The sequence below is a fragment of the Mandrillus leucophaeus genome, unplaced genomic scaffold (assembly GCF_000951045.1).
Source record: "Mandrillus leucophaeus isolate KB7577 unplaced genomic scaffold, Mleu.le_1.0 Scaffold181, whole genome shotgun sequence".
In the NCBI taxonomy this organism is placed as follows: domain Eukaryota; kingdom Metazoa; phylum Chordata; class Mammalia; order Primates; family Cercopithecidae; genus Mandrillus; species Mandrillus leucophaeus.
In genome coordinates, this window is record NW_012101821.1 from 988,896 (window position 1) to 1,009,125 (window position 20,230).

A 20,230-nucleotide genomic window follows, 5' to 3' on the forward strand; every position below is an offset into this window, starting at 1 on the left:
ATAGTTCCCCACCCCCATGGGGCTTTCCTTTTCTGTAGATTTCTAAGGCTTCCTATTTCTAAAATATTGGTCTGATTTCTGCATTGGGCATCTTAATACTACTGTCAGAGATAGACCAACAACTGTGCAGGACAGAGGAAAATGCAAAGTGAGTGTGCTGGTCCATTAGGGCTCACTGACAGCAGCGTGGGAACAAAATTCTGTAGCAGTAGTGGTTTAAATGGGTCCTTCTGTTGCAACCTTAAAGAAGCCACATAACCTTGTGTTTGAAAGAGGAAAATGCAACAGATATAGAATACACTGATTTCCATGAATGTTTTTATATACAGGAAATTCGGGGCATTTGTCACTCTGTTATTGATTCATAAATCTGTATTTTTAGAATCTAAGTAAAGACAAACACAGTTTGCATTCATCTATCTCACAAGCCAAGAATTTTCTCTAATGTGAAACAGTCCCTTCTGTGTCATCTAAAACTGTAATGTGTGTTTGAAGTTCTAACTTGTTTGTGTTATATCCACCTAATAGCATTTCGTAGTCCAGCTCCTAAGTAGGTCAATGAGTGGATACTATGTGCCTTTAAAGTACTTTGGTATCCTAAGACCATGTGATGTGTTGAAGAGGATGTACTTGAATGCCAGCTCTACCATTTATATCAACCTTGAGCACATTATTTTTCACTGAGCCTTTGATTGTCTAGAAAGCAAAAAGATGGCAACTTTAGAGAGGTCTCAGCCGAGGTTACCCTTGAGGCACAACCTGAGATGAAAGTCAGTGTGCATATAGCTTATTTGTGAATATGACCCCAGGGAGCAGGAATGCGGGACTGGGAAGGAAGCAGGGAAGAAAGGCAAGGCAGTAGAGGGGATGAGTTATCCAGATGTCCACCCATACTGGGTCTTAGTCTTCCCAGGCACTTTGGAGTAGTCTTATGAAATAAGACCCAGAACTGTTGACTGGCAAGACAAAGGCAGTTGTACCTAGGTCTGTGTACCCCACTGGTCCAAGGTGGTCCGCAGGCCTTCACTCTTTCACACTTTCAAGTTGAACAAATATGAGTGCAGAGAAAATTCCTTTGGGCACCAGCTGTGGGGTCAGAAAGCTCTAAGGCAGAAGTGAGAGGTATTAAAGGTAGGCTGGGGCATTCTAATTGGTACTTGCATGAAGTCTGTTAAAGCGTGCATGAAACTGGACACTACATCAGGGGATGAGTAAGAGGTGGGATTGAGGGTTTTGATGTGGTAAATGGGAATGCCCTGCCCAGAGTTATTGTAAAAATTAAATATAATAAACTAAAAAAAACTAAAGCACACTACCTGACATGTTATAGGCTCTCATTATAGGCCATCTCCCTGGATGATCTCATCTACTCGCATGCCAGGATTACCATCTGCATGTTGATGCATTCCAAATCTATATCACCAGCCCAGACTAAGTTCAGACATTTATATCCTTTTGGGTCTATTTCAGGCACCTTAAAATGAACAGATCCAACATTCAGCTAGTCAGCTTCCCCTGCTTCATCCTCCATCTTTGATCATCTTCTCCCTTTTCCTATGTCAGTAAATGAGGTCAGCATCCCAAGGCAGAGACTTTAACATTCATACTTTTTCCCTTTTCCCCCTCATCCCCTCATCTCCCTCATCCCACTCCTAGTCAGAAGTCATTACCAGTTCCTATCTGATCTACTCTTAAACAGCTCTCAGATGTCTGCTTCTCTTCCTTTGGGCTGCTGCCACTCTAATCCAGGCTCTCTCTTACTTAGATTACTAGAAGTTTCCCAGTAGTCTCCTAACTCCCAGTAGTCTTGATACATACACAATATCTGTTTCCAGTAAGTTCATCCTTTTTCAGAAATCTACTCGTGTTACTCTGTTCATTGTCATCCCATTTTCCAATGCTAAGCACAGTACCTGATCCATACTCCAACTCACTAAATATGGAAGGAGCAAAGAAGACAAGAAGGGCAAGAATTAATTTGAGAAAGGTTAGGACAACAGTAACATTGATAAATTAGCAATATAGACAACACTTTAAACAATAAGAATAGATGGGATTATCTGTCCTCTTACCTTTATTTTCACTTTACTATTTTCGTTTTCCCTCAGGTCTCTCTCACTTTACCCATTTTTCCCCCACATTACATTTCTTCAGGCTTAGGTAGCTTCTCTATCTTCAACAAATTAAATGCAAAGTAAAATAACCATTCAGATAGTAATAGGGAGAAATAACAAATCAGTTGTATTATCCACCACTTGTATGTGGAGCTTTACAATTCACAAAGCCCTTTCCTGTAAATTTTATAAACAGAGGTTTTCAGAAATTTCGTCTTTTTCTTATGAAGAAATAGTGAAACCTATGCTTAATATTCACATGTGAAGGGTCCTGAGAAACATGAGGTGGAGGATTGTGCTTGTCGTGCTTTAGAGCTTTATTTGTGACTGTCTCAGTTCATATAATGAACTGAGTATAATGTCATTTCCTTTGTCTTCATTCAGCCAAAGGGTCTCTACTGCTTCACCAAGTTCAATTAGCAGAACTAGCAGGATATTCTGCACTAAAATGACCTGGATCCCACATGGGGAACTTTCCAACGCAGCCGTCTCCTTCCTTCCTTCCAAGGGAGCATGTGCCCTGAGTATCCTTCTTTTTCTTGCCTTTCATCAGTCATACCTCAGTTAATTCCATCTCAGTCAGTCCTTTTCTTATTTGCAGGCACACATGAATAAGCTGACCTTCAGCCTGAGCATTATTTCAGAGGAAAAGCTAATGTGAATTTGTTTCAGATTTTATATCAATTGCAGCTTTGAAATTGAAAAATATAATTGGTACAACTATTTCAGTGGTTTTTTTTTTCCATGTTTGGAGGTATTAATTTTTTGGTCCTTACTCCTTACTTCTATTTTAATCAGTATTAAGACCAATGAAATTGTTCATACTTTGTACTGGCGATGGTTCCATTGATATTTGAAAACAATTTGACTCTTGGTATTTGTTTCCCAGAGATTACCTCACTCTTTTCTCAGAAAAGGAGGGAAAATTATTGATTAATTTTGTGAAGTAGTCTCTCTTTTAGTTAAACAGTAATAAAAAATGTACTGATAAACTGGCACATTAAGGAAACTGATCTTTTATCCTTTCTTCAACAAAATATTTTCAGAAGTGAACATCCACTTGCCCAGCTCTACTGCCATTCAATCATGGAGCACCATCATTTTGACCAGTGCCTGATGATTCTTAATAGTCCAGTAAGTACCTAATTTATTGTTGTGGAATTTTTAAAGAGAGCTTTATAAATTCAGTTTTATTTTTAGTTCTTGGATTTATTCCCAGCATCATAAATTCTTGCACATACTTTATTCCTTTTTGGGTAAGGAAGGCAAAGCCAAAACATTTGAGATCCTCACAGCCTCACTTCTCTAGACAACCAGAACTGTCTACATGTTGCCTGATAAGGGAAATTTGGTTATTCTACTCTATGTGGCTATTCCAAATTAGAAACAAACAAAAATGTGTATTTTGTGGCTCTCAGTTAATTCTGCTTTTTTTGAAATGAAGTGGTTTCTATAGCTCAAGCATTTGTTTTCACAAAGCAATACCTTTTCTTCTTTTTACTGAAACTTCCAGTTACTAAGAAACAATTTTATTAAAGAATAAAGCTATTTAACTACTTGCTGAAATGAATATTTATCAACATAAGAAAGCATATGCTATGCTATGCTAAACATACTTATGTTAAGGAAAACAAGATTAATTTAATATGCACCAGGATATTAACAATGGCTGTGCTGGTATAATGAAATTGTTCATTTTTTTGGGGGGGGGTGATTGTTCATTATTTACATTATCTGCTGTGTGTAGGTATTACCTTAATAAGAAAAAATGAAAGTTTTAACTATTACATTGAACATACACAATGCGTGACATATAATCTTAAAACAGTTTTACCACAATATCACTAAGTTTACTCAGTGGGGCTAGTTCTTTCCTGAGCCCTGGAAAAAAATTCAGGGATTCCCATCACTTTTCTGGTCATGATTTTATAACTAAAAACCCTCTAGTTACTTTAGGTCCCAATATATAGTATAGAGTTCTCAACTCAGAAACCAAAATGTGTACTCCTGGGTAGCAGTCCAAATTTTGAACATGATTTAACATTTCACATTTTCTGTTACTGCACTGGTAGGCTTCTCCCATTCCCTACCTTGTGTTTCTTCTGACTCCTTCCTCTCTCCCCAACCTCCATGTAGTTTCTTACCCCTTGATACTTGGAGAATGGGAAGGGAGAATAGGTAAGAGATGTTAAAACATTCTTAACAGACTGGTGCTGAGATGAGTGTCTTGCCTTTTAAGACAAGAGTCAGACACAAGTCTACTCTAGCCCCACCTCCACCCACTAAATGATAGGAGACATACACAGGAACTCCACGCCCCTCTCTCTTACCTGAGGTAAAGGGGAACTCACTCTCATGCCTCCCTCAACACCTCAGTGTGGGGGAAGAGTTAAAAGTTATGTAGCCTGTTTTGGCACCCTCCTTATAAAGTCTGTATATGGTCTAGTACAGATTGTTTTTCTACCACATGTGATTGTTTAGTATGAATTATATCATGTGTGATTGGGAGGTAGAAGGATGGTATCAGTATACCATAGACATTCTATCATTTCATACACAACCTCCCTGGGGTAAGAGGTGCCAGAATTATAGAAGTTGAATTCTGACCTTCGGCAAGAAAGAAAAAAGCCCTCCCCTTGGCTCCTGCATATGCAGCCCTTTCCGTTCTTTCTTAGGAATATTAAAAATGAGCACTTGCACCTGAGGCTCTCTCCCTCGCTTTGGACTGCTGTAGCCTCTCGGGAGCTTGCTCTTCTTTCAATGCCCATCTTAATAGCAGACTTACTGTCTCAATGATCAATTCTATATGCATGATCGCAGGGCCCCCACAAACCAGCATTTCTACTTGATTGTTTTTGTCCATCTTTAATGTCCTCAGAGACAGCCTCCAGACCAGCCAGACTGGCCCATCCAAGTTACTTCCAGAGGAACCAATTCTTGGTTTGGTTTGTGCTCTGGTTACAAAGTTGCATAGGTTTTGAGTGGTCTTTCTCAATACCATTTTTTTGCACAATCCATGTTATTTTTAGTGTACAGTTTTTCAGAACTGAAATTTCTCAGGAATGTATATGTCATGTTGTAGTAGGAATATCTGTACTTTTGCTATCTGTGTGTTTCCACCAAAACTTTCATTTCAATATCCCATTACAAATTTAGCTCCAAAGAAAGAAAATATGCTAACTTTTTTAAAAGCATATTTTACAGTATTCCTATCAACTGACCTGTTACTATGTAACTTATTATGTAATATGTTGTTGCTTAATATATAAGGAATCTGGTTATCTATATGGCTGGCTCAAATTATAAGACCTATCTATATATTCTATCTTTGTAAGCAAAATTACACAAGAAATTATATCCTCAGCCTTTGGGAGTAAAAAGTAAAAATATAGCACCAAAAGACATTTCATCTTCCACTTGCAATTATTTTATCTTAAAATAAGTATCAGAAGGTATTTTCTGAATAATTTTCTGTTTAGTCTAGAATCTAAAATGATTTAGTATTTAAAATAATGTTTATGGTTGTAATTATAGATTAATGTCATTAATTAGATCCCGTTTCAGCATCTAGTTATCCTCTAACCAATGTGTTTTGGCCTCAGCCTAACATACCCAGAAGTTCCCCTGTCTTCATAACAAATCCTCTGCCTTCAGATCTCTTTCCTAAGCATCTGGGTTTTTTCTTGGCCCTAAGATATAGGAAGCATATCTGACTCAACTTCGAGATGTTGTTTTGATTGTATTATGAGTGCCTGGTCTATGTATTTTACTTAGTTCAAGATTAGAGAACCACTATGCTTTAAATTACAGACAAGAAATAAAAAATGGTTACATAGTGAAAACTTTGAATGATTTGCACATGGGTTAGCTACCTTTTAAATATTCCTTATAGATGTTTCAACCCACGCTTTCTTTCTCCACTGACCAGTAAGCACCCTTTGGCTCATGCCCTTTACCCATCTATATTAAGATGTTCCTAAGGAATATGCACTGTTACCATAACTGACCAAGTTAAAATTATATAAATTTGCACCAGAAATATTATTGGATTTATTTAAAATGCCATAGAGAAGTCACTTTTTTCATAATCCATTGTTTAAAAATTTCACCACTTCATCCTTCATATCCATTAATATGGCTTTGATTTTTTTCAAAGTTTTATTTGCTGTTAAATTATAGCAATTAGTCTGCCCTATGGAAAAGAATAGCTTTAGATTTTAAGTCTGGACTTAAGGCTTAAGGAGTATAAAAGTGGGAAAAACATGCGTATGTAGGCAGATGAAGCATCATGAAGCAGTTTACATGTATGACAGAGGGGTGGGGTGGGAACATAGAGGGAAACATTATTTCATGGTATTTAAGTTTGCCCTCCACATTCATGAGTTTAGAATACTGGGCATGTGTTTAAGATATGTGAATGTGTTTGCAGATTTTGTTCTTGTCCGCAGCTTCTCCAGGGTGCTAATGTTGGTTTTCTTTTTTTATAAAGGGCAATCAGATTCTCAGTGGCCTCTCCATTGAAGAATATAAGACCACACTGAAAATAATCAAGCAAGCTATTTTAGCTACAGACCTAGCACTGTACATTAAGTAAGTTTTAAGAAATAACCAGAGAAATAGGTCTTCGAAGTCTTTCTGAGAAATTTCAAAACACAAATGTCCTGGCAAAACTGCTTATCAGACTATGGAGCAGTTTCTTAAAGGGTAGCCAGAAAAGTCTACTCCTTTGGCTTACTTACTGCTGGAAATTAAGAATACCTATTATTTCTGATGTTTATCTACCGCTGTGTCTCTGAAACTATATACAAATCTACTAGCCATCTCAAGGTCAGTCATTCCAAGCCATGTTGTCCCAAGATTATAAGTCATTTGCTTTTCCTCCTTTCCCTTGCTCCCCACAACTTCTGACCATTTCATGACTCCTTTATACCGTTGTTCAAGCTTAGTTGGGCAGGAAAAGGAGTTACTGCCAAGCAAGTAACTCTTGTTTCTTTTCATTTGATTTTGGCAGAAGAATATTTATGTAGAACTTTGAAGTTGTTGATTCTAAAATAAGAGTATACATTAGAGTCATCTCTGTGATTATGCATATTCATGATTAAACTGCCTTTCTAAAAGCTAGAAAATACTTTCCTGCATTTGAGCAATCATAAGTTTCCAACTCCTAGCTGAGATCTTTGATGCATGTGTAGGAATGAGGGGAGTCAGGGAATCACACTCAGGATTTCCTTGTAACAGGAGTCTCTCTTCTTCTGTAAGGGATTCACATTTATGGTTGTAGTCACTCTTAGGAGAAGTAAAAACCAAATAGAATAAACACACAAAAACATCTGCCAGATATCTACTCTTATACATCTAGAAGTAACTGTATGTGCCTACTTAATTGGTTTTTAGAGCATTTTGAGGTTAAGACAAAATAATATATATCAATATATATCAATAGTATACATTGATATGATATATATATCAATAGTATATATTGATATATATATATTCAGTTTATTAGAAATAATTGCAGAATAAGGATTATCAAATTACCAAGAATTTGAAAAATACCTGTAACCACAATACCTTTCCAACTTTTACAGGCCACATGGGTCTCTCCTTTGAATCCTTATGAAATCTGCTTTTCATTTTTTATAGTCATACACTATCAGTTTTATTACCTAAGTTTTTCTTGAGTCTTGTGTCTCCAGGTAGATATTAAACACTGCAAAAAGAAAAATTTTTGTCTTATGCCTTCTCAAAATGCTTAACAATACTGGGCACGTAAGAGGTATTCACTGTACACCGAATATTATTATATTCACTGAAAAATAACAAATATTATTTTAAACTTTACCTAGTCTTTATTTACTTCAGAAGCACTTCACAACTTTATATATTTTTTATCCTCTGTCATGAAATAAATGATAGTTAAACTGAAACCTATAGATTATGCCATACACTTAAAATATCTGAAATCATTCTCAGCATCAAATTTTTAACTCATACTGTTTCATTTTTCTTAAAGTAACAAATATTCAAGAATTGAAATTACCACTATTTGTGATCTATAGTTAAAAATTAGGTGAGATTTAATGTTTCATCGAAAGCAAATGATAGAAGGGGGAAAGTGAGGTATTAAAGATTTGTAAATGATGATTTTTATACTGGGTTCTAAGATGGGAAAAAAATAGAGGTTTTTTTTTAACCAAAAATTTACTCCATGAGTCTTTGTAGAACAAAGGGATAAGAGCCCAGGTAATTGTTATAACTAGCAATTTTTTTTAAACGTTGTAGGAGGCGAGGAGAATTTTTTGAACTTATAAGAAAAAATCAATTCAATTTGGAAGATCCTCATCAAAAGGAGTTGTTTTTGTAAGTAGGTTAACTATCTTTAAAGCCGAAGTTTTTTATCCAGTTAATTTTCTCACCATTTCTTCTCACTGTTAGTTTTTATTGCAATTATTTGTTATAACATGATGATTTTAAAACCTGTCAGATTTTTCCAGAGGGTTGTACAAAGAGTAAATTTGAATATTTACTTGAAAAGAAGTGCATTTGCAAATCCAAGGGAATGAATTGTTCCTATGTTCTAGAAAAACCTTTAAAATGTGGTAGAGTATCAGTATATGGCTATATGTTTCCCTTATTCATTTTCCTAATTCATTGTAATGGAAGTGCTGAAAATGGAATTATTGTAGAAGTAAGATGTAGCTTCAAAATGTTTACTTCTCTTAAAGAAAATCTGAAAAGGTAGAGCAGTGAAGTCAGGGTCCATACATGGAAGCAGTACTATAAAGTCTCTATGATGAAAAGGTTTGATATTGGTGGAAGACCAGTGGAACACAGTAGAAAATCTAGAATTGCATAAGACATATAGTATGTAATAAAGATAACATTCCTAGTGACTGGAGGAAAGAGAGAGATGAGTAGATAACCAAATGGAAAAAGACAAAATTGGATCTACTCTACAGACTTAAATTCCAACTGAAGCATAGAGTTCAATGTAGGGACTTAAATCATACAAGCACTGAATAAAAGTATAGGTGGATTCTTCTATAACCTAGGAGTGAAAAAACTTTCCTAACTATAATTCAGCATGGAGAAACAATAAAGGAAAAGGATGAAAAATGTGATTAATCATTCAAAGTCTTTTCATGTAGAAGTTAGCATGTGTGTGGAGTGAATTAGGATGACCTACTATGATTTCTGATATAAGACTTTCATCAGTATGATACCTGATGTTATACTTTAATGGTTAATTATTAGTAATCAATGTACTTTCGTCATACTGTGATGGTGTGATGAAATATAGAATGGAATACTAAGGTGACAAAAATAATAAAAGCAGGCAAGATTTTACCCAAGGTTAGTAATTTTTCAGTCTGCCAATCTGGAGCTAAATGAGGCAGTTTGAGGACAAATTCCCAAAGTTCAAAGGAAAACTGAAACAATGATGCTCTGTTCTCACTGTATCAGTTAGACTTTCATATAAATTGTTTCTTTTTCTTTGGTCTTTATAAACTGCCATTTCCATTGTTTAGAGTGTTTTAACTTTTTTTTATTAGTAACTATTTATTGAGGGTATATAATAACACAAAAGTAAATAGGAGTTTTGGATTTCTCTTTTCCATAACAGAGCAATGCTGATGACAGCGTGTGATCTTTCTGCAATTACAAAACCCTGGCCTATTCAACAACGGGTATGTTGCTTAGTGACAATAACAGTAATAATTAAAAAGTCAAAATAACATTCTACCCAGCAATCCCACTACTAGGTATCTACCTAAAGAAAAATAAATCACTATATAAAAAAGACACTTATATGTTCATCACAGCACCATTTATTATATCATAGCAAAGTCATGGAACTAACCTAAGTGTCCATCAACAGTTGATTAGATAAAGAACATGTGGTACATATGCACCATGGAATACTATGCAGGCATAAAAAGAATCAAGTCATGTTCTTTGCAGAAACATGATTGGAGCTGGAAGCCAATTATGCTTAATGAACTAACTAATTCGAAACAGAAAATCAGACACTGCACATTCTCACTTGTAAGTGGGAGCCAAACAGTGGGACACATGGACATAAAGATGGAAATAACAGATACTGGGGACTCCAAAAGGGGGAAAGGTGGGAAGAGAACAAGGGGGGAAAACTACCTGTTGGGTACAATGTTCACTATTTGGGTAATGGGTATACTAGAAGCCCAGTCCCCACCAATACACAATATACATATATACCAGACATGCACATATACCCCCTAAATCTAAAATAAAATAATTTTTTTTAAGTTTTTACTCTTAAAGGTAGCTTCTGAAGTAAGTATGGAAATTTTTTTTGGAATTTTTAAGTAGTATTAAAAACCGGTATTTGGACATACAAAGGCTTTTCTTTTTAGAAGATGCATTTGCACATAATATTTGTAAGATATATTAAGAAAGAGAGCATCTACATTAACACAGCAAAAACATCGCTGTTGATAAGTTTTCATTTCAGTATGATAGGTTGAGCATACCTAATTCAAAAACCCAAAATGCCCCAAAATTCAAAGCATTTTGAGTACTGACATGACACTTACAGGAAATGCTCATTGGACCAGCATTTTAGATTTCAGATTTTTTGATTTGGGATATAACTTATACTTCTGGCTTGTTTCTTAAGGTCATCCCTTTAATAACTTTGAAAATTAGAAGCAGCAAAATTACTTTTCTTATGGTTAACCTTCTAGGCTATGCCTCAGCTCTAAATAGACATTAACAAGTAGAACATAGAGATTTCTGGGGCTTGTAGATATAGGAATTATTGATATAAGATGTCGAGAAGGTTCTGAATGGAGCCTGTTACCAGGAGGCTAGAAAAAAATCCTTCCCTCTAACTAAGTAACTGCTATAATGTTTCGCAGAGGCAATACAGGCTCAGAAAAGTGATGGATGTCCATGCAGTGACATATATATTGTGTTTTTTTTTTTTTTTTTCAAGATTTCATTTTGAGTCCTTAATGTGCTATTTAGGATTGTTGACAGGCTGCTGTTGGTCAAGGCTCTGGGCTGCGTAGTCAGGTAGCCTAGTAACTCTTCCTACAGGCTCATCTCATGAAACAGACATGCCGAGAAAACAAGATCAAAAACTCATTCTCCATGTGCCAAAGCCAACACACCATAAGCACTTAGGTGATCTTTACTTACCTTCCTGCCACATCATAAACAGGACTATATGCCTGTTTCTAACCAAGGAAGAGAATAGAAGAGGGAAGAATGTGTCTTCTTATATCCTTTCTTTCTCCTGAATCAAACCCTTGTACATACCGTTTTATGGGGGGAAAATAAATGAAGGAAGAAAACGTTTTTAAATAAAATTAAAAGGGAAAAATGTTGGAAGCTACCAAAGAGAGACAGATGTACCTAAGTGAAAAAGAGTATAATGGAATAGTCAAGAGAGCATGCTTTGGACGTGGACTGCTTGTCTTCAGGTATCAAGCTGCTGCTTATTTGCTATAAAATGGAGATATATAGCTCCTAACAGGGCCTCCATTCACAGTCTCTGTTTTAAAGAATGATACGCTTTTCATTGTCAAAACTGAGTCTGTTATTTATTTCAGATAGCAGAACTTGTAGCAAGTGAATTTTTTGATCAAGGAGACAGAGAGAGAAAAGAACTCAACATAGAACCCACTGTAAGTATGAAACCTTGTTGGTAGGAATTCAAATGCATTGTTTTAAAGTTGTAGACTCCTTTTTATGGTCCTATGGCATCTTTCCTTAGGACCACAATTTCTGATTTTATTTGTTAAAACTTTTTTCTCATTGGAAGAATTATACATATTCATTACAGAAAGCAAAACCAATAAAAGGCATAAAAAAGACACTTGGGGTCATCATATTGTATCACTGTTTTTTTGTAATTTGTTTTTTCTGCTTAAGTATTATAAACCACTTTTCATTTTAACAAATACTCTTATGTACTATCATGATTACACGAAATAGATGTAACCATAATTTACCTACTTCCCTTGGTGTAATGTTTGCAATGTTCACTATTACAAACAGCACTGTGATAAACATCCATCATAGATGTTTCACTCCTACTCCTTGGTTCCTGCCATCAAAAGAATGTAATAAAGAAGCTGTGGCTGACAGGGAAAGGAAGGAGAGATACCAAAAGAAACATGGAGGAAAAAAGACCAGATGTCATGCCACTACCGTCTCCCCAGTTTTCTCAGTATTCTACTTGTTTACTCCTTTGTTCAAAGTTCTCCTCAGAAATGTGTTCACAGCAGTGTTTCATCTATAATAGATGTTTATCACAGTGCTGTTTGTAATAGTGAACACTGCAAACATTACACCAAGGGAACTGATAAACCACTAAACCTCATTCTTCATTATCTTGTTAGCATAAATTCCTAGTTGTCATGTTGAAGGGCAAACAGTATTTAAAGGTCTTTGATACATACTGCCTTTTTACATAGAGTATGGATCTCAAATACAAGTAAAGATTCCTCTCAACCCACTTCTGTTTTTTGGAATGAATTTCCTTGAAATGAAACATAAGAGTTTTCCTGTTTTCTTTTCTTTTCTTTTTTTTTTTTTTTTTTTTTTGGATTAATTCCTATCTGACCTTCCTAGGCTAACCCACTGATTCACCTTTCTAGAGCCAGCTTTCATTGTGTTCTTTAAATAAATGCTACACAGTGGCTCATGCCTGTGATGCCAGCACTTTGGGAGGCCAAAGCAGTCAGATCACTTGAGGTCAGGAGTTGTAGACCAGCCTAGCCAACATGGTGAAACCCCATCTCTACTAAAAATAAAAAATTAGCCAGGCTTGATGCTACACACCTGTAATCCCAGTTACTCAGGAGGCTGAGGCAGGAGAATAGCTTAAACTTGGGAGGTGGAGGTTGCAGTGAGCTGAGATGGCACCACTGCACTCCAGCCTGGACAACAGAGGTGAGACTCCATCCCCAAAAATAATAAAGTAATAACTAACTAAATAAATAAATGCACATCTGTGTGTTTGGTCTGTATTTGTATTTTCAGGATCTAATGAACAGGGAGAAGAAAAACAAAATCCCAAGTATGCAAGTTGGGTTCATAGACGCCATCTGCTTGCAACTGTATGAGGTATTTATATGAAAACTACTAGACTTGCTAAACTTGGACTGTTATGAATTAGAACCTAAAGTAAATTGAAGAGATTAATATTAGGTGCCTATTTTTTGCTTCTAAATCAAGAAATAAAATTATTACTAGTATGGTTTCTTTTACTGATGAACATGTTTGTACTGAACAAGGAACACATACTAATATCTATTGCGTGCCTACTATGTGCTAATCTCCAACAAATTGATTTGGGGATGCTAAGAAGAATTATGTGCCAGTATTACCCTCAAGGAACAATACTGTATATACTGTGGGTTAGCATATTCTTTTTTTAAGTCTAAATTTTAGCCTAAATAAAGAAAAGTAATCCAACTTTTTCTCATTGTCATAATGTGGCTTTACTCTAGTTGTAAAAATTTTCTGAGGGTTAAAAGGAGGTAGGTAGAATATTGCAGGTTCCCATTTCCACGTATCTGCTGGCTTGGCTTCTGGGTGTGGGGGTGGTTATTGTAGGCAAATGGATTCTCCCTAAAACATCTAATTTATTAGTTTAGCTGTTTATGACTCGGATGCAGAAAGAAGAGGTTGTCTTTGTCTTTGAAAGTTTAAACAGAGAACTATTGTAAGTTTTCATTATTTGGAAAAAGAACATTTGTCATGGAGTTATCATAGAATGTCAAAACCAGGAAAAAAAAAAAAAAAAAACCTAGAAATTTTCTAATCCAGATGTTTCAGATTTAGTAATTGAACTTGTAAAGTTCATCTTCCAATGAGATAGATTATTTGTCCCAAACAGGTGGTTGGTGGGAGAGGTGCATCTACAGTCCAGTTCTCACTCCTACTCCAGGGTTCTCGCCATCAAAAGAATTTAATAAAGAACTGTGGCTGACAGGGAAAGGAAGGAAAGATACCAAAAGAACCATGGCAAAAAAAAAAAAAAAACAGGTGTCATGTGCCACTGTCATCTCCCCATTTTTCTCAGCATTCTACTTGTTTACTCCTTTGTTCAAAGTTCTTCCTCAGAAGTATGAAGTGTGTTCAGAGCATTGTTTCAAACACTTGGACATCTCATTCTTTCCATAACAGATGCTTTCCTTATTGATTGGATTAAGAGTTTCTCCATTAAAAATACTAATGGCTCTTTTGATTTTTCTCTATCCCTGTAAATACAGTCAACATAGTAATCACATCACCTATTATAGATGTTATCCTTCTACTATATATATGTATGTATGTATGTATGTATACAAGTATTCATTTTATTTGAATCTGCTGTTGAAAATTCTATGTGATACTGACATGTATTTTTAACATTATTACAGAAATAGTTATGTTCTCACTATAGAAAAATCAGAGGTCGGGCATGGTGGCTTAGACCTCTAATCCCAGCACTACTTTGGGAGGCCAAGGCAGGTGGATCACTTGAGCTCAGGAGTTTGAGGCCAGCCTGGCCAACATGGTGAAACCCCATCCCTACAAAAAATAGAAAAATTAACCAGGCGTGGTGGCATGCGCTTGTAGTCCCAGCCACTTAGAAGACTGAGGCAGGAGAATTGCTTGAGTAGGGGAGGAGGGGGTTGCAGTGAGCTGAGATCCACACCACTGCACTCCAGCCTGGGCAATGGGAGTGGAAACCTGTCCTAAAAAAAAAGAAGAAAAAGAAAAATCAGAATTACTGAGAAGCAAAAAGGAAAATAAATCCAGTTACAATCCACTACCCAGAGAAAACTATAGATAACATATCAATGTATATGCTTTATGACATTTTCATATACTTTTCATTTAACAATAATTCAGTAATTGCCTTTTGCAATCCATAATGTCATTATATCCATATTTTATGTATCAAATGTGTTTCTGTGAGGGTTCTTTTTTTTTTTTCATTCTGTGGGGGATTTTCCAGTGACAACCTATTGTTGAGTATTTGTAATTTTAAGTGTTTCACTATTAGGAAGAAATCTGAAATGAACATTCTCGTGGCTAAATATTTATGGCACTATAATTGGTACATAATAATGCCATACCGAATTATGAATCTTTATTATAATGTAATCCTGGATAAAAGCCTATTTAAGTACATTGTATGAAACCATTCCCTAGAAAAACACAAAAACTAAGCAGCTCCTGATGCAGTCACACTTAGGGAGAGCCAACTGTACTACACAGAAACAAAATGGCTTTTTTCCCCTAAAAGTGGATTCCACACAGATCTGCCTCCCTAGCACAGTAATGTTATTTTGGAATGTGTGTTTGCTCTGTCTCTCAGCATGTACTCCTTATCTGTAGTGTTTTAGAAGAATCATGTGTAAATGATCTGTGTATGTGCTCACACAGCTTGTGAAAATTTCAGCAGTGAGTCTGCTCATGAAATGAGTGGCCCTTTGTAACAGGCCTGTGGGAGAGGGCTTATTTCCTGGCTTCCCTCTAGCTGTTTGCTTTCTTTTTTTTCTTTAGGCCCTGACCCACGTGTCAGAGGATTGTTTCCCTTTGCTAGATGGCTGCAGAAAGAACAGGCAGAAATGGCAGGCCCTTGCAGAACAGCAGGAGAAGATGCTGATTAATGGGGAAAGCGGCCAGGCCAAGCGGAACTGAGTGGCCTATTTCATGCAGAGTTGAAGTTTACAGAGACGGTGTGTTCTGCAATATGCCTAGTTTCTTACACACTGTCTGGATAGTGTCTGTATTTGGTATATACTTTGCCACTGCTGTATTTTTATTTTTGCACAACTTTTGAGAGTGTAGCATGAATGTTTTTAGAGGACTATTACATATTTTTTGTATATTTGTTTTATGCTACTGAACTGAAAGGATCAACAACATCCACTGTTAGCACATTGATAAAAGCATTGATTGTGATATTTCGTGTACTGCAAAGTGTAAGCAGTATTCTTGCACTGAGGTTTTTTTGCTTGGGGACTATTTTAAATAATTGGTTTTTGTGTTTCCTGAATTACCATTTTTTCAAGACTGTTTGGAATCTTTCCTTTTTCAAAAGTAGGTTAGGAGCAAATTAACATACATTCTGTGACATTTAAAGGCTTTACAGGATAGTGAAAAATGGTGGCTGAGTGGATTTTAAGGAGAAATAATTGTATTTGTCAACAATGTCTTTTTTAAAAAGTTAAGGCACTCTGAAACAAACGGAAAGTACTATGAAACTGTATTGTAAAGAAAACATTATTTAATTGACTTGGCTGTTTTGTGAGAGAACAGACCAGAGAGAACTTTGTCATTTCAGTGCAGTACATTTTTCTAAAGGCTACCCATAAAATCACTTTCATCTCACCTACCTGATGCAAAGCAGGTGAAACCTTAGGAGATGATCCAGTCACTGACTTGATTGAGGGATAAGTGTGATCTAGAAATGGAATGGCCTTGGATGTCTGTCAGTGAAGAAAATGTTCTGTCAGAAGATCTCTCTAAGAGTTTTTTTTTTTTTTCCTTCTGAGCTTTCTTTTCAAAATAAAAGTGACAATTGGAGCATTGACCTGAAGTGAGACGTGACTATAGATAAGAGAGTACAAAATGACTCTTTTTCCTGTCAATTGAAATTTAAAGAAAAGTTTTAATTATATAAATAGCAAAGGGCTATTGCCAATACTAGGGTCAAAAATGAATTTGAGGAACAGTGGGTAAGAAACTTTATGCCTGAATAACATTTAGCAGTATTGTGATTGAAAAATTGCCATATTTTGATGTACAGGACAAGTCAACTGAGATCCAGAGAATTCTGGATGTGAATGCTAAACACTGGCCCTTAATTCATATTCAATGGTATTTTCTTCCCATAACATTTAGTATAGTTAACATTTTCTTAGAATTTGAGCCCATTTAAGTAGATTAATATTCTACATGTGTGCCCCTAAATACACATTTATTCAATATTGGAGAAATAGATAACGAATTAAGCAACTGGTCTAGGAAGGGAAAATTTATTTCAAATATGCAGGAATGTTTGGATTTGGGGAGAGTAGAAAGGAGAGATTTGCTTGATTTGTTAATTTCTACCTCCAACCCACAAAAAAAGATATTTGTTCTGCGTTTCTATCACTAATTTGGATAGAAAATTTCTTAAGCACATGGTAATGCAGCATTCTCAAGGACCTTTCGCCAAAATGTGTTTTCCATCTGTGTCCCAATTCCCCTAAATTTTGCCTAAAATTCAATATGTTCCTTAAGTTTTTAAAATTCTGAGTGTGTATATATATCTTGACATAATGCAGTTTTATTTTTATCATTCTTGTTAAAAAAAAACACAAAAAATAGAAGCAAACCCCATTGTATTGCCGTTATTTTGTATTTGGTAAAGGTTAATCTAGGAAGTTACCAACTGTTTAATGCTATATGTATTGTATACTTGTATTTTCAGGATATTTTATTTTTTTGCCATACACATAAAATTTGTAAGGTTGCCCCTTGGTGGCACTGGTATGTAAAATACACAGACTATCACTAAAATAATAGCTATATATACATACAGGTGTATACTTATGCATGCATACATAAATCCTTAGTATAGAAAAATTGCTTAAAGAATAGCAATCTTTAATAAACCTTTTTATTACATTGTGATTTAGCAGTTATGCTAAAATATGTACTTATACTTTAGTAGTTTGTTTGGTCCCCTCTAGTATGTGTCACTGAGAAATTTTTTGAAGACATAGTAGATCGTGTTTAGAGGCTTTGTATGTGTGTCATTTTAATAAGCAAGAAGATATATTTAGATTAGAAATGGTTTGGTCTGCCTTTGAATCATGTTTATTTTACTTTACTAGTTTAGACATTAAAAGAAGCTGGGCAATGCCTATTTTATTTTATTGTTGGATATTTCAGCTCATACAAAGAAGAATACTTCTTTAGAGCTGGTTAATTGGTTCAAATAATTTTTAATTTCCTTTCCAGTATCTTCTCAAGTTGGAAAAATATACATATAGTCCTCCTTCACCTTACTCTGTATTTACATTACCCATAACTAGCAAGAAGTACTTGTTCTAGATTTTTTGTTTGTTTAGTTATAAGAGAGTAACATGATACCATTTAATTTCAATTTTTAGCCAGAAAAGACCCCACTATTTTACTAACTTGTTAAAAGATATCTATGTAATTGCCTGGCCTTATGTTTTTCAGTAGATTAGACTGTGCCAATCACAATCCTGGGAGGATTTATGTAAGTCACTTAACCTCTGTGTGCCTAGACAAGTTATGCTTTTTTTAAAGGAGTTATGTTTGAGCAAAGCCTTTGTCTTCAAGCAAAATGTCACAGAAGGCAGCTACTTTATAAGCCCAATGGGCGGTGGAGACCACTGTCAGAAATGGGATATTAGCGTAAAGAGAAGGTGATGTATTCCCATGTGTCATTTCTAATGTTGAGTTTCCAAGACTGAACAAAGAGAATATATTTATTCAGCTTCACTTGCAGATCACTAGTGAATGTGAGATTTAGAGCTCACTGAGTACATTGCTTCAAGGTACAAACCCAGGATGATGATGTTGTCATCACTGTCTTTTAATTTTGAAGAATAGTTTCATTTAATAGGAGTATTAGAGATAAGAAAGTATATGAAAATATACTGGAAATATTGGATTCTTGGAGAAAACTGTTCAGTCACAGATATATTCTTGCCAAGCAGTGAAGTGCCTTTATTTTCAGCATAGCAAACAAATACCAGACCTGTTCCAATTTGATTTACAGTTTTTTTCCTGTGTTTTTCACCAGATTGTACTCCTAAAACTTAACAGGCTATCACAGGCAATTGTCTTTTGTTTACAAGATTGATTTAAAATGAGAGGATAAAAAAGCCATCATTATCCTCTCTTATGAATAACTGTAGTCAAAATAAGGTGGCACAATTTAATTGTTTTGTGTCAGAAATACATTGACCCGCCTTTTATTGAGTCCTGCCACATGTTAGGTACTGTGCTCAGCTGTGGAGACAGAGCAGTGACCTCAAGGAGCTCACAGTCCCTGAAGGAGGTCCTGGAGAAGAGACTTAGCTTCTGATACTGCCGATTTAACCTGAGAACATGGGGTATACTGCATCACTTCCATTTTCATCAATAACATATATTTTATGTACCTTCTTTACCTGAAACTTACTAAGAATCTACCAGTGAACAAACATCCTGTCTTCTTGCAAGTATGAATTAGTTAACCTGTTGATAGTTGAAGAACACTTTAGGAGTTTTGTATTCTTGTATATAGTTTATTTTTTCCATATGCTAGCCAGGTAAAGATTACACAGTTCTTCAGGACTGTTAAATTGTGCATGGTTTTGGACCCCTTCTGCTCTACTACAGAGAGCAAAGAAGAAAGTATTAAAGCTCACTTTACCATTCCATATACTTACTAAAAGCCTGTGTAAACATATCTTAATGAATGTTGTTGAAAGCAATGTAAATAGTTGAACATATAAATTTATATTACAGTTTAAGAAAAGAAAACCTTATGAGGCATCACTAGCCACTGTTAATATCTATTTGTATTCTTATACCTTTTCAATATATTTGAACAAATATAGTTTCTGGCACTATTTTTATACTCGGAAAAGGAGTTACTATGTATATTATGCTTAGCTTTTAAGTCATTTTAAATAACCATGAATGTTGATTTCATTTCTTTCCTTTCCTCCATCATGAGAGTCATTTCACATGACTCTTTTATGACAAAATCACTTTAAAGGAACAACTTACCTCCGATTCTTGTATAAAGTCATGAGATGGTCAAGGTGGTTTTCCGTTGTGCAGATTCTTCACCTGTCAGTGGTTTCCTCATTTTGCCATGCTTTGTAAAAATAAAAAGAGTGAACAAGTCAGTATGAATACTGTGTGATTATTAGGGGACTCTGAATTTTAAGTGTGGGGAATTAATAGGGGAGTTTGGATTTTAGGCAGGGAGAATGGGCCCAATAGTTTGAGAGACTTTAATCAAGCTAACCTGTGATCCTATTAGCTGAAGAAAAGTAATCCTTTCCTTAGCCTAGACTCTTCTCAGTAACAGTCTTCCTTTTATTAATACTCTTTGCTGC

The 20,230-nt window shown here is 35.5% G+C and overlaps 1 protein-coding gene and 1 long non-coding RNA gene across 3 annotated transcripts in view; one reads left to right on the forward strand and one right to left on the reverse strand.

Annotated features, from left to right (window-relative positions):
- The window catches only part of LOC105537907, a 57,435-nt gene extending 37,445 nt beyond the window's left edge, over positions 1-19,990 (reverse strand). Inside the window, exons 1-4 of the long non-coding RNA XR_001005799.1 lie at positions 19,896-19,990; positions 16,496-16,588; positions 1,819-1,933; positions 1,317-1,474 (exon numbers count right to left, since the gene is read on the reverse strand). This is a non-coding gene — a long non-coding RNA (uncharacterized LOC105537907). The remainder of the gene's footprint in view (positions 1-1,316; positions 1,475-1,818; positions 1,934-16,495; positions 16,589-19,895) is intronic.
- The window catches only part of PDE5A (phosphodiesterase 5A, cGMP-specific), a 128,829-nt gene extending 108,805 nt beyond the window's left edge, over positions 1-20,024 (forward strand). For both annotated transcript variants that reach the window (XM_011977595.1, XM_011977596.1), the window contains exons 15-21: positions 3,161-3,248; positions 6,604-6,704; positions 8,397-8,474; positions 9,739-9,802; positions 11,708-11,782; positions 13,143-13,226; positions 15,660-20,024. In XM_011977595.1, coding sequence (XP_011832985.1) covers positions 3,161-3,248; positions 6,604-6,704; positions 8,397-8,474; positions 9,739-9,802; positions 11,708-11,782; positions 13,143-13,226; positions 15,660-15,797 — 628 coding nt within the window. In that variant the 3' untranslated portion in view covers positions 15,798-20,024. The remainder of the gene's footprint in view (positions 1-3,160; positions 3,249-6,603; positions 6,705-8,396; positions 8,475-9,738; positions 9,803-11,707; positions 11,783-13,142; positions 13,227-15,659) is intronic.
- Positions 20,025-20,230: the final 206 nt, after the last annotated feature.